The sequence below is a fragment of the Bombina bombina genome, chromosome 9 (assembly GCF_027579735.1).
Source record: "Bombina bombina isolate aBomBom1 chromosome 9, aBomBom1.pri, whole genome shotgun sequence".
In the NCBI taxonomy this organism is placed as follows: Eukaryota; Metazoa; Chordata; class Amphibia; order Anura; family Bombinatoridae; genus Bombina; species Bombina bombina.
In genome coordinates, this window is record NC_069507.1 from 232,928,475 (window position 1) to 232,943,801 (window position 15,327).

At 38.6% G+C, this 15,327-nt stretch overlaps 1 protein-coding gene across 1 annotated transcript in view; it reads right to left on the bottom strand.

Annotated features, from left to right (window-relative positions):
• ATRNL1 (attractin like 1) overlaps positions 1-15,327 on the bottom strand; it is a 1,671,159-nt gene that overhangs the window by 1,168,816 nt on the left and 487,016 nt on the right. Inside the window, exon 18 of the mRNA XM_053692689.1 lies at positions 6,610-6,828. Coding sequence (XP_053548664.1) covers positions 6,610-6,828 — 219 coding nt within the window. The remainder of the gene's footprint in view (positions 1-6,609; positions 6,829-15,327) is intronic.

Sequence of the window (15,327 nt, forward strand, 5' to 3'; positions counted from 1 at the left end):
GGCTTCCTTAGCTTATCCTTCTATAAATACACACAAGTCTTATATTATCTTTGTCTGTATATACAAAAGATTGATTCTTAGAAAGAGAAATTAAAAATTTACTTTTTAGCACCTATAGCATTCACCCACTATTGGGGGTGTGAAGAATTATTCTGCTGCATCTCATTAATATTACTTTTCTATAGAAAATACTGCCGTACTGAAATGATAAATTAATTTCTTTCATATTAGCAAGAGTCCATGAGCTAGTGACGTATGGGATATACATTCCTACCAGGAGGGGCAAAGTTTCCCAAACCTCAAAATGCCTATAAATACACCCCTCACCACACCCACAAATCAGTTTAACGAATAGCCAAGAAGTGGGGTGATAAGAAAAAAGTGCGAAAGCATAAAAAATAAGGAATTGGAATAATTGTGCTTTATAGAAAAAAATCATAACCACCACAAAAAAAGGGTGGGCCTCATGGACTCTTGCTAATATGAAAGAAATGAATTTATCAGGTAAGTTCTTACATAAATTATGTTTTCTTTCGTGTAATTAGTCCATGAGCTAGTGACGTATGGGATAATGACTACCCAAGATGTGGATCTTTCCACGCAAGAGTCACTAGAGAGGGAGGGATAAAATAAAGACAGCCAATTCCGTTGAAAAATAATCCACACCCAAAATAAAGTTTAAATTATAAGCAGAAGATTCAAACTGAAACAGCTGCCTGAAGTACTTTTCTACCAAAAACAGCTTCAGAAGAAGAAAACACATCAAAATGGTAGAATTTAGTAAAAGTATGCAAAGAAGACCAAGTTGCTGCTTTGCAAATCTGATCAACCGAAGCTTCAATCCTAAACGCCCAGGAAGTAGAAACTGACCTAGTAGAATGAGCTGTAATCCTTTGAGGCGGAGTTTTACCCGACTCGACATAAGCATGATGAATTAAAGATTTCAACCAAGATGCCAAAGAAATGGCAGAGGCCTTCTGAACTTTCCTAGAACCGGAAAAGATAACAAATAGACTAGAAGTCTTTCGGAAATTCTTAGTAGCTTCAACATAATATTTCAAAGCTCTAACAACATCCAAAGAATGCAATGATCTCTCCTTAGAATTCTTAGGATTAGGACACAATGAAGGAACCACAATTTCTCTACTAATGTTGTTAGAATTCACAACCTTAGGTAAAAATTTAAAAGAAGTTCGCAACACCGCCTTATCCTGATGAAAAAATCAGAAAAGGAGACTCACAAGAAAGAGCAGATAATTCAGAAACTCATCTGGCAGAAGAGATAGCCAAAAGGAACAAAACTTTCCAAGAAAGTAATTTGATGTCCAACGAATGCATAGGTTCAAACGGAGGAGCTTGAAGAGCCCCCAGAACCAAATTCAAACTCCAAGGAGGAGAAATTGACTTAATACGAACCAAAGCTTGTACAAAACAATGAATATCAGGAAGATTAGCAATCTTTCTGTGAAAAAGAACAGAAAGAGCAGAGATTTGTCCTTTCAAGGAACTTGCAGACAAACCTTTATCCAAACCATCCTGAAGAAATTGTAAAATTCTCGGAATTCTAAAAGAATGCCAGGAAAAATGATGAGAAAGACACCAAGAAATATAAGTCTTCCAGACTCTATAATATATCTCCCTAGATACAGATTTATGAGCCTGTAACATAGTATTAATCACAGAGTCAGAGAAACCTCTTTGACTAAGAATCAAGCGTTCAATCTCCATACCTTTAAATTTAAGGATTTGAGATCCTGATGGAAAAAAGGACCTTGCGACAAAAGGTCTGGTCTTAACGGAAGAGTCCACGGTTGGCAAGAGGCCATCCGGACAAGATCTGCATACCAAAACCTGTGAGGCCATGCTGGAGCTACCAGCAGAACAAACGAGCATTCCTTCAGAATCTTGGAGATTACTCTTGGAAGAAGAACTAGAGGCGGAAAGATATAGGCAGGATGATACTTCCAAGGAAGTGACAATGCATCCACTGCTTCCGCTTGAGGATCCCTGGATCTGGACAGATACCTGGGAAGTTTTTTGTTTAGATGAGAGGCCATCAGATCTATTTCTGGAAGTCCCCACATTTGAACAATCTGAAGAAATACCTCTGGGTGAAGAGACCATTCGCCCGGATGTAACGTTTGGCGGCTGAGATAATCCGCTTCCCAATTGTCTATACCTGGGATATGAACCGCAGAAACTAGACAGGAGCTGGATTCCGCCGATACCAGAATTCGAGATACTTCCTTCATAGCCAGAGGACTGTGAGTCCCTCCTTGATGATTGATGTATGCCACAGTTGTGAAATTGTCTGTCTGAAAACAAATGAACGATTCTCTCTTTAGAAGAGGCCATGACTGAAGAGCTCTGAAAATTGCACGGAGTTCCAAAATATTGATCGGTAATCTCACCTCCTGAGATTCCCAAACCCCTTGTGCTGTCAGAGACCCCCAAACAGCAACCCAACCTGTCAGACTTGCATCTGTTGAAATTACAGTCCAGGTCGGAAGAACAAAAGAAGCCCCCTGAACTAAATGATGGTGATCTGTCCACCACATCAGAGAGTGTCGTACAATCGGTGTTAAAGATATTGAGATATCTTTGCGTAATCCCTGCACCACTGGTTCAGCATACAGAGCTGAAGAGGTCGCATGTGAAAACGAGCAAAGGGGATCGCGTCCGATGCTGCAGTCATAAGACCTAGAATTTCCATGCATAAAGCTACCGAAGGGAATGATTGTGACTGAAGGTTTCGACAAGCTGATATCAACTTTAGACGTCTCTTGTCTGTCAAAGACAGAGTCATGGACACTGAATCTATCTGAAAACCTAAAAAGGTTACCCTTGTCTGAGGAATCAATTAACTTTTTGGTAAATTGATCCTCCAACCATGATCTTGAAGAAACAACACAAGTCGATTCATATGAGATTCTGCTAAATGTGAAGACTGAGCAAGTACCAAGATATCGTCCAAATAAGGAAATACCACAATACCCTGTTCTCTGATTACAGACAGAAGGGCACCGAGAACTTTTGTAAAAATTCTTGGGGCTGTAGCTAGGCCAAACGGTAGAGCCACAAACTGGTAATGCTTGTCTAGGAAAGAGAATCTCAGAAACTGATAGTGATCTGGATGAATCGGAATATGCAGATATGCATCCTGTAAATCTATTGTGGACATATAATGCTCTTGCTGAACAAAAGGCAGGATAGTCCTTACAGTTACCATTTTGAATGTTGGTATCCTTACATAACGATTCAATATTTTTAGATCCAGAACTGGTCTGAAGGAATTCTCCTTCTTTGGTACAATGAAGAGATTTGAATAAAACCCCAGCCCCTGTTCCAGAACTGGAACTGGTATAATTACTCCAGCCAACTCTAGATCTGAAACACATTTCAGAAATGCTTGAGCCTTCGCTAGGTTTACTGGGACACGGGAAAGAAAAAATCTCTTTGCAGGAGGCCTTATCTTGAAGCCAATTCTGTACCCTTTTGAAACAATGTTCTGAATCCAGAGATTGTGAACGGAATTGAACCAAATTTCTTTGAAAAAACGTAATCTGCCCCCTACCAGCTGAGCTGGAATGAGGGCCGTACCTTCATGTGGACTTGGGAGCTGGCTTTGGTTTTCTAAAAGGCTTGGATTTATTCCAGACTGGAGATGGTTTCCAAACTGATACCGCTCCTGAGGATGAAGGATCAGGCTTTTGTTCCTTGTTGTGACGAAAGTAACGAAAACGATTATTAGACCTAAATTTACCTTTTAGATTTGTTATCCTGTGGTAAAGAAGTTCCCTTCCCTCCAGTAACAGTTGAGATAATAGAATCCAACTGAGAACCAAATAATTTATTACCCTGGAAAGAAAGGGAAAGCAGAGTAGACTTAGAAGACATATCAGCATTCCAAGTTTTAAGCCATAAAGCTCTTCTAGCTAAAATAGCTAGAGACATATACCTGACATCAACTCTAATGATATCAAAGATGGCATCACAAATAAAATTATTAGCATGTTGTAGAAGAATAATAATGCTATGAGAATTATGATCTGTTACTTGTTGCACTAAAGCTTCTAACCAAAAGGTTGAAGCTGCAGCAACTTCCGCTAAAGATATAGCAGGTCTAAGAAGATTACCTGAACACAAGTAAGCTTATCTTAGAAAGGATTCAATTTTCCTATCTAAAGGATCCTTAAAGGAAGTACCATCTGCCGTAGGAATAGTAGTACGCTTAGCAAGAGTAGAGACAGCCCCATCAACCTAAGGGATTTTGTCCCAAAATTCTAATCTGTCAGATGGCACAGGATATAATTGCTTAAAACGTTTAGAAGGAGTAAAAGAATTACCCAAATTATTCCATTCCCTGGAAATTACTTCAGAAATAGCACCAGGGACAGGAAAAACTTCTGGAATAACTACAGGAGATTTAAAAACCTTATCTAAACGTTTAGAATTAGTATCAAGAGGACTAGAATCCTCAATTTCTAAAGCAATTAGGACTTCTTTAAGTAAAGAACGAATAAATTCCATTTTAAATAAATATGAAGATTTATCAGCATCAACCTCTGAGACAGAATCCTCTGAATCAGAAGAACCAATATCAGTATCAGAATGATGATGTTCATTTAAAAATTCATCTGAAAAATGAGAAGTTTTAAAAGACTTTTTACGTTTACTAGAAGGAGGAATAACAGACATAGCCTTCTTAATGGATTTAGAAACAAAATCTCTTATGTTATCAGGAACACTCTGAGTATTAGATGTTGACGGAACAGCAACAGGTAATGTAACAGTACTAAAGGAAATATTATCTGCATTAGCAAGTTTGTCATGACAAACAGTACAAACAACAGCTGGAGGAACAGATACCAAAAGTTTACAGCAGATACACTTAGCTTTGGTAGCTCCAGCACCAGGCAGGGATTTTCCAGAAGTATCTTCTGACTCAGCTTCAACGTGGGACATCTTGCAATATGTGATAGAAAGAACAACATATAAAGCAAAATTGATCAAATTCCTTAAATGACAGTTTCAGGAATGGGAAAAAAAATGCCATAGAACAAGCTTCTAGCAACCAGAAGCACAAAATAATGAGACTTAAATAATGTGGAGACAATAGTGATGCCCATATTTTTTTTAGCGCCAAAAAAGACGCCCACATTATTTGGCGCCTAAATGCTTTTGGCGCCAAAATGACGCCACATCCGGAACGCCGACACCTTTGGCGCAAAAAAAACGTCAAAAATGACGCAACTTCCAGCAACACGTATGACACCGGAAACAGAAAAAAAAATTTGCGCCAAAAAAGTCCGCGCCAAGAATGACGCAATAAAATGAAGCATTTTCAGCCCCCGCGAGCCTAACAGCCCACAGGGAAAAGTCAAATTTAAGGTAAGAAAAAATGATTTATTCATATGCATTATCCCAAATATGAAACTGACTGTCTGAAATAAGGAACGTTGAACATCCTGAGTCAAGGCAAATAAATGTTTGAATACATATATTTAGAACTTTATATAAAAGTGCCCAACCATAGCTTAGAGTGTCACAGAAAATAAGACTTACTTACCCCAGGACACTCATCTACATGTAGTAGAAAGCCAAACCAGTACTGAAACGAGAATCAGTAGAGGAAATGGTATATATAAGAGTATATCGTCGATCTGAAAAGGGAGGTAAGAGATGAATCTCTACGACCGATAACAGAGAACCTATGAAATAGACCCCGTAGAAGGAGATCACTGCATTCAAATAGGCAATACTCTCCTCACATCCCTCTGACATTCACTGCACGCTGAGAGGAAAAACCGGGCTCCAACCTGCTGCGGAGCGCATATCAACGTAGAATCTAGCAAAAACTTACTTCACCACCTCCATAGGAGGCAAAGTTTGTAAAACTGATTTGTGGGTGTGGTGAGGGGTGTATTTATAGACATTTTGAGGTTTGGGAAACTTTGCCCCTCCTGGTAGGAATGTATATCCCATACGTCACTAGCTCATGGACTCTTGCTAATTACATGAAAGAAAATACAGTTAACTGTCCCTTTAGGACTCATACATCTTAACAAGCACAGATAAATAGCATGGGGTGATTGTCACGACCCACTCTTCTTTGATTAGGTGCTGGGGGCAGGGCTGTACACAAGCAATTGCTTCTGTGACATTAAAGTTGGGCAGCACATGCTGCATTGCTCACATTAAATGTTGGGAAACAGGTTCCCTTGCTGGAAACATTGTCTGCCCATTTCTTATTAAATAGACCTATCATTGTTGAATCTAAGAGAATGTTGCAGAGTGTTTAACAGGAACATCTGCTTTTTTTTTAAGCTTGTGAAGCATGTCACTATCAACCAATAGAACTATGGGAGTTGTTGTCAGCCAGTGAGCTTCTTTTCCACAACTGTACACACAAATGCATTTCCTGTAAGTTTTAAAGTCAAAGTCAGCAACTCATCCCTTTTTCATACCTTTTCATAAACTATATATTTAAATATAAGATGTTTAAATACTGCTCCTTCATATGTATAATAAGATTTTGGGTTTACCCTCCCATTCATAATGGTAACATTAAATGGTTGTCAACAGTCCCTCTACACTACATATACGTACCTGGACAATGAATAAAGGACCATTCAAAGTTCCTTTCTCGCGGGCACAAACTTGTGTCCAGAACCATTTCACTTGTGTGTTTTCCAAGAGGCTTCATAGGTCCTCGAGAGGATCCTTCAACACAATGGCCCTTTCCTGTGTTACTCGGATCATTACACCATCCACAACCCGGATGGTCCAAGCACTGACCACACGTGCGGAATCCAGAGCAGTTCTGGGCTACAAAAGGAGATACAGGTGTTAAATGCAAGGTAATGTAATGTTGTTACGGTAGGTAGAAAGATGATTTATTACATTCTTGTTTTTCATGATCTTCAAATAACAATAAAAATTCTACTAATTCTCAAATATGTCTAATTTACAACCCATGCTATATATTCACAGCACAACAATGTGATGTAGCAGAAAACACTCTGACATTTCTCTGTTTGTTTTAAAAGATCATAATTGATATTATGGGGCCTATCTATAAAGCTCTGTATGGAGCTTGATGCCCCGTGTTTCTGGCGAGCCTGCAGGCTCGCCAGAAACAGCAGTTATGAAGCAGCGGTCACAAAGACCGCTGCTCCATAACCTGTCCGCCTGCTCTGAACAGGCGGACACACATCGCCGGAAATCAACCCGATCAAGTTGATTGACACCTCCCTGTTGGTGGTCCATTGGCCGCGAGTCTTCAGGGGGCGGCGTTGCACCAGCAGCTCTTGTGAGCTGCTGGTGCAATGCTGAATACGGTGAGCGTATTGCTCGCCATATTCAGCGAGGTCTGGCGGACCTGATCTGCACTGTCGGATCAGGTCCGCCAGACTTTCTTAAATAGGGGCCATTGAATACAAAGGGAAATCTCAGTTATTATCCATCATTTAAAAGAAAATAAGAAAAAATAAATAAGAAAAAAGCAGCAGTTATGTCACTAGTAACCATTTTAAATTAATTGATGTTTATCATTGTTCTTTGAATTAAAGGGATATGAAACCCACATGTTTCTTAAATGAATCAAATAGAGGGGCCGAAATATCAAGGGCAGAATGGCCCCTGATGCCCATTTCCGCGCAAGCCTTGAGGCTCGCTGGAAACAGCAGTTAAGAAGCTTAGAGGATCATGTCGGACACAATGATGATAAATTGGCTCCAGAGCATGAGATTTTAAACAACTTTATAATTTATGTCTATTATCAAATTGTTTTAGTTTCTTGGTATCTTTTGTTGAAAAACAGGAATGTATGCTTAGGAGCCTGCCCATTTCCGGAGCACTATATGGCAGAACGTTTGCAGAATGTTATACATTTGCAAAAGCACTAGAGGACAGCACTATTTCCTGCCATTGAATGCTCCAAACACCTACCTAGGTATCTCTTCAACACAGAATATCAAAGGAACAAAGCAAATTTGATAATAGAAGTAAATTGGATAAGTTTTTTAAAATGTATGCTCTGTCAGAATCGCAAAAGAAAATTTTGGGGTTTCATGTAAATTGATCTTTATTGGGTTTAAATGAAAATGTAGGAACAAAATAGAGCTTATATTAATATATAGATATACTGTATGTATGTATATATATTCATTTATATTTTTTTAATCACTGGGCTTATAAGCCAAAACAAGTAAAGGGACATAAACATAATCTTATTTCTTTAATAAATGCACTAGCAGAAACGTTGTGGTTTTTCTCATAAGCCGGTGAGTGATCTATCCTTAGGTGTGAGTTACATACAAATTACAATCATCTTAAAGTGATGGTAAATCCAAGCGTTTAACAAATGCTAGGATTTTCCATCACTAAAAATCAAGTGGAGTTTCATTGATCTAACGTGTAAAAAAGAGTGCTAAACTCACCCTTTCTGTGCCGTTGCACATCGCCAAATTCAGCGGCTCCAGCAGCCCACGGCACAACGATCTCCTTCAATGAAGTGATGTTTGCACCTCTAAACCAAGAGCCGTGCGTGCCAACTGACAGGTTTCTGTATGCACGCACCGCTATTGGTTCAGCGGTGCAAGCAGCACCTCATCGGTAAAAGATTGTTGTGGCATGGGCGGTCAAAGCCGCTGAATTTAGCGCTGTGCAATGGCAAAGAACGGGTGAGTTTAGCTCCCTTTTGTACACGGTTGATCAATGAAACTCCCCTTGATTTTTAGTGATGGTAAATCCTAGCATTTGTTAAACGCTTGGATTTACCATCACTTTAAACTTTACTTTTTTTTCGGCAGAAATTATTTTTATTATGTTACTTTGCTGATTTTTTTTCGCATGTGCAATAATGTTTTTGTTTTTTAGTTTAAAGGGATAGTAAATGTGACAAATGTTTCCCAATTGGTAGCTCAATGCAAACATTATGGGGTATATTTATCAATGTGCGAGCGGACATCATACAAAGTAGGGTATCATGTCCGCTGCACATCGATAAATAGCATACGCTGTCGGCATTTATCATTGCACCAGCAGTTCTTGTGAACTCCTGTGCAATGCCGCCCCCTGCAGATTCACGGCCGCTTGCAGGCGGACATACGGAGCTGGATAAGTATGCCCCAAAGTAATGACTTTTTAAATGAATGCTGAATCTCTGATAAATGTAAAATGTACATTTATTTTGCCTCCTGAAAGAGTCCTCCAGCCAGCTCATGTCTATCATTTTTGTTTTCTAGGAATCAGCCTTGCGCTATTCACTTCCTGTAGAACATTCTTATGGTAATGCGCTCATGAGTATTAGATCCCTCTAGCCGACAGAGCAATGTAAACTTACAGATTAAATAAAGCTACCATGCATGGACAGCATCGCCGAAATGTGCGCTACAGCAAGTCTGGTTGTCTGGCTGCTGACAAGTGAGCAGCTGGAGGATCTGTCTAGGTAAATTTAACATATAACTGAGTGATTCTTGATATCATTTGAAGACGTAAAACATACTATTTGCCTTTAACAATCAATATATAGATAACAAATTTGTACACTTAATTGGGATATGAAACAGTTTTTTTTCTGATTCACACAGAGAATACATTTGTAAAAAAAGGTTCCAATTTACTTATATTATCAAATTTGCTTCATTCTCAAGGTATTCTTTATAAAGAGATACCTAGGTAGGTAGCGTGCACATATCTGGAGAACAACATAAAATAGTGCTGCCATCTAGTACTATTACAAATGCATAACATAGTGTTACAGAAACGTGCACGCATCTGAGCGTACCTCCCTGATTTTCAGCAATGAATACCAAGAGAATGAAATAGATTTGGTAAAAGAAATAAATGGGAAAGTTGTTTAAAAATGCATTCTCTGAGTCATGGAATAATTGTTTGGGGGTTTTATGTCCCTTTAAAAGTGGGATTGTCAAGGACATTTACTCTACTACAACGCATCCCCCTAATATAAACTGTATTTTGCATTCTCATTTCCCAATTGTTTTAAATATAAATTTCCAGCAAAGGTCACTGCAACCTTTTAAGTCTTAGATTTAAGAAGAACAATACAAGTTCACTGTGGCTCCCTGCTTGGCCGCTTTATACATTCAATGTTATTGTGCTTGTTGCTGAATTAGTGTGAAAGTTGTCTACTGCTGGGACAGCTCAAATACATGAACCACAACAACCAACAAATACATGAACCACAACAACCAACAAATACATGAACCACAACAACCAACAAATACATGAACCACAACAACCAACAAATACATGAACCAAAACAACCAACAAATACATGAACCACAACAACCAACAAATACATGAACCATAACAACCAACAAATACATGAACCACAACAACCAACAAATACATGAACCACAACAACCAACAAATACATGAACCACAACAACCAACAAATACATGAACCACAACAACCAACAAATACATGAACCACAACAACCAACAAATACATGAACCACAACAACCAACAAATACATGAACCACAACAACCAACAAATACATGAACCACAACAACCAACAAATACATGAACCACAACAACCAACACATACATGAATCATAACAACCAACAAATACATGAACCACAACAACCAACAAATACATGAACCACAACAACCAACAAATACATGAACCACAACAACCAACAAATACATGAACCACAACAACCAACAAATACATGAACCACAACAACCAACAAATACATGAACCACAACAACCAACAAATACATGAACCACAACAACCAACAAATACATGAACCACAACAACCAACAAATACATGAACCACAACAACCAAGGTTTGCCAGACACTGTGCCCATAACTTCTATAACACCTTCTAAATCTTAAATGGATATGAAACCCAAACAAAATCTTTTGGGATTCAGACAGAACAAACCATTTTAAAAAAAGTTTCCAATTTACTTCTATTATCAAATGTGCTTTGTTACCATGATTCTTTGTGTTGAAGAGATACCTAGGTAGTCATCTGAAGCACAACATGGCAGGAAACAGTGCTGCCCTCTAGGGCTCTTGCAAATGGATAACATTCTTTCAAAACTGCTGCCATATAGTGCTCCAGAAATGGGCCGGCTCCTAAGCATTACTTCCCTGCTTTTCAACAAAAGATACCAAGAGAACAAAGAACAATTGACAATAGAAGTAAACTAAAAAGTAAACTAAAATTGCATGCTCGGGGGGGCGTGTCCAGGCAGCGTCGGGAGAGGACGCAAAACCAGAGGTCTCTAGCTTGAGATTTTACAAATCTCAATTCTTATAGAAACAAAACATCCTTTGCTGTAAAATATCGTTCAGCTACCTAGAGGATTGCCCGCTGATCACGAATTTATCAAGCTCTGAGACTTTTATTCCGTTTATAATCCGATTCAGGCTATTGAGGCCTTTAGGCCCAGGACTCCTAACACCCTCTCCCGGTGCCTCGAATACAACAACTAACCTTGGACAACTGAATAACTAAAGTATAACAACATACTTGATAGCTCATTAACTACTCAAACCCCACAAACCAGGAGGATAATATAAAGAAGAGACATTCTCAAGCGCGCTTGTAATACTGATATAAAATGGAGGCGGAACTCATTGCTGCAATTGCCGCTCTGAAGAGCACTATGGATTTACAATTTAACGATTTATGATATCGCATCCTCCTTCTCCGAAGTGGAGAGCCTGAACCACCTGATCATAAGGACTCTCAATCATTTTCTTGCCCTGTATTGGCGGAAGACGGGAGCGACATACCACTGCTGAGCTTGGTTGAAACTTCTGACTCCAGATCTTGCACGGCGTCCGGTGCATACCAACAGCAAGCTTCGGTGATCCATACTCAAAAGGCTCCTTGTGCTCTTATGGATAGACAGTTGGACGAGTGCTCCGAGACTGCCACAGCTTCACGGGACTTTATGGTGAGGCGGCTGATCGTCATGGGTCCTGAGATGAGATCCCTCACAGCGGAGCGCATAACGCAGCACTTCATAGGCGCCTTACTCCACTCACAATGGGAGAAAGTCCATCTGAACATTTTGCCAAACAACGAGTGCTCCCTAAAAGTCACATATTGTGACATCTCACTGCCTGTACTGTACAAGGGGATATGGAGGAAAAGAGGAATGATAAGCCCTACTAACTGTAGCTCTCAGTCACTAACGGAGGGCATAGGCTGATATACTATAAAGATCCCATTAGTAGACATTGTGGGTCATGATGCTGCTGATATCTACTATATTTCCCACAGTGTCATCATATGTTACTCAAGTTGGTTTTCAGTATGTTTAATGTCCTAAAAGTTGCACTACCTAACTGCTTTGCATACTCCTGGTTATGTTTTAGCAGAAGAGTTGAAAATGTTTTGTGTTCACACCTCAGGTTATACATATATAAAAACATTTGGCCCTAATCTCTCTTATAACTCTCTCGATACAAGCTAGATAGAAGGATCCTATCCATTGTATTTACAAAGAATGGTCTACACTGCATATTGGGCATTTTATGTTTTATATTTCCCTTTCTTCAAAGCCTCACAAGGTCTGAGAATTCCCTGGCTGGGATCTCCCAATACATTAGGACTGTTATTTACTTCAATGCCTAGTTTAATCTCTGCAGCTCTTCATCTTCAGTCTCCTAACACTACATATCCTTATTGCTCTGACCATCCCAAGTCCCCAAAACATTGTTATATTACTGCTATCTGGTATGGTATATTGCTTTTTGTACATTGAAATGTGAGTTCTCAAAACCATTAGGAATTTTGCCGTAGCTTCCTACATATTTTTGCTAAAAGTTTTGTAACTTGTATAGAATAATGTTACTGCTAAAGGGCATAGCCTTGCTTATGCATAAATGTATATGTATATATCTGCTACTATTAGTTGATTGTATTCTATATTCTATGTTCCTCACCTTAGCATATCAGAGGTCCAAACTATGCATAAGCATTGCAACTATATTACCTCTTATTTTTATTTACTCTATACTGTGGAGTCCAGAAGTAGCCCCACTGCACTATATATTTACTCAATAGTCTCTTATACCTTTTATATTCCCAGTTATATTCACTATATACATGGAGCAAATTACTTCCATCTCCCTTTCCCTATCCTACTCCAATGTGTACTCTACTTATATCTTGCCATCTCTGGGGGTTTTTAAATCACAAACCATTCCTTCCAGTACTTTATACTTCTGTTCAGCTCATCCCAGTAGTATTTCATTGCCCCATCCTTAATGCTATAAATCATATTGTTTTGTCCTTATTTACACTCTGGACTCTCTATATAAAGCCATATACACCTATAGCCTTCCTTACCTTACATTGGTAGTATATTTGCCTCCCGTTTATATCCATTCTCTATGCTTTCCTCCAGATGCCATATCCCCTACATCACTATAGGCTTACATTCATCCAGTCTTATATCACCCTTTACATCTAGGTGTTATCCACTCCCAAGGGAAGTGGCTCTGTTTAACTCTACCCCAACAGTCATATAGTTTATGCCGCACACCCATTACTAATACATTATGTAACCCCACCAGTCACTCTCCTATACCCATAGGGACCCATTACCATTGGACTTTGTGGACAATCCCACCTGTAAGGAATACTCTACTTTCATAGCCATAAACCCTATGTTACTCAATTATATAGGTCTGTCTGGGTACGCTCTTTAGCAACCAGGACACTCATATTCCATTATGGAAAGTTATCCCTTTAAGCCTTAACACCCATAAGCCTTCACATTTTTCATCTTAATACACATACCTCAGGCAATAATTTGGAGTTTTACACACAGCAGATTTTTACACTTAGAACTCTGGAGAGTTGTTTTTATGTCTCAAACGCCTTCTTGCCCATCCCATTGAGTTCTTAAGGAACCCAATGGGGATCCTACTACACCATATTGTAACAATAACACTGTGTCTCGCAACACCAGGACACGCCCCCTCTCTCTCCCCCCCTTTTTTTTAACCAGAGTGGCTCTTGCTTGCTGAACTCCCCTTCCCCCATAAAATAAAACCGTGATACTAACCCCCATCTTACCCCAATTCACTCTGATTAGTTAAATAGCTTTATTGCCTCCATTGTATTTTGGGGACCATCCCTACCCTTTTCAAGTCAAAGCTTATAAAGGTTATAAAATGAGGTCTCTTTATTTTATGTTCCAGATAGCTATCTCTGCCAAACGCAACTCTCTTTCTTTTACCCTATATATCATACATCTTATAATCCACACCTCAGACATATTTATAGTCTTGCTTTCTCATTGCTAAACTTGTTATCCTGTTATTCTATATGAGTCAAGTCTTTATTTTCTGGTACTTAGTACACCTGTGGTCTTTTATATACTAGAATTGTAAAGATGTTCTTTCCAAGTATACTCTGTATCTGGACATATGCACTGTTTCTATGTTAATGCTCAGTACCTCAATAAAAAAATTCTTTAAAAAAAAAAATAAAAAAAATTGCATGCTCCATCTGAATCATGAAATAAAAATGTTGGGCTTTATTTCCCTTTAATGTTGCACATAATAATGAATTTCTAAATAAAAAAAAGCATTGCCAGGACATTGAGTTTAAAAATCCATTCTTTCTTTTTTTTCTGTTCCTTTAAACTTGTTGTGGGTCTCATAACACAACTGCTTATGGAAATTGCATTTCTTCAATAGATGAGTAGAAAATAATTTCAGAAGCAGCAGCACCTAGCCAGCTCGGTATGGACAGCCTGCAAATCCTATTACATTTATTTAATAAAAAGTATATATATTTCATAAGCCGGCATTGAATGACATCTGAATTAAGCATCAGATCTTTTGTTTTCCCTACATGCGGAACAGAGTGACTTTCTCAAACTCAGTGAATATTAAAGTTTATTTCTCATTGTCTTTCTAATTTATAAACTCGGAAGTTAACCTATGCAGTAGATAAACTATTAATATTCTAGACACATGGTTGCCTGCCCTAAGAAGGACATATTCCATGTCACTGGGTTTATCAACACAAAGCCACAAAAAATAATTTAATACCATATTTGTTAGTATAAGGAAACAAATAATAAAGCTTTAATCATATATTAATTAGTGGCTGTACCAGCATCGGAACAAAGACCATTTTTCTTAGGATAAGCTTGTCAGTACTTGAATCGGAAGAGTATGACCAAACCCTGCTGCTTTTACTTCCTCCAATGTAAGGTGAGATAGCAAGCAAACATATGGAGATATTTATTAAATATTGAAATAAAGTGAATGAGAATATAATATGCCTTAATATGCCAAAATCAACATCAAGTACTATCA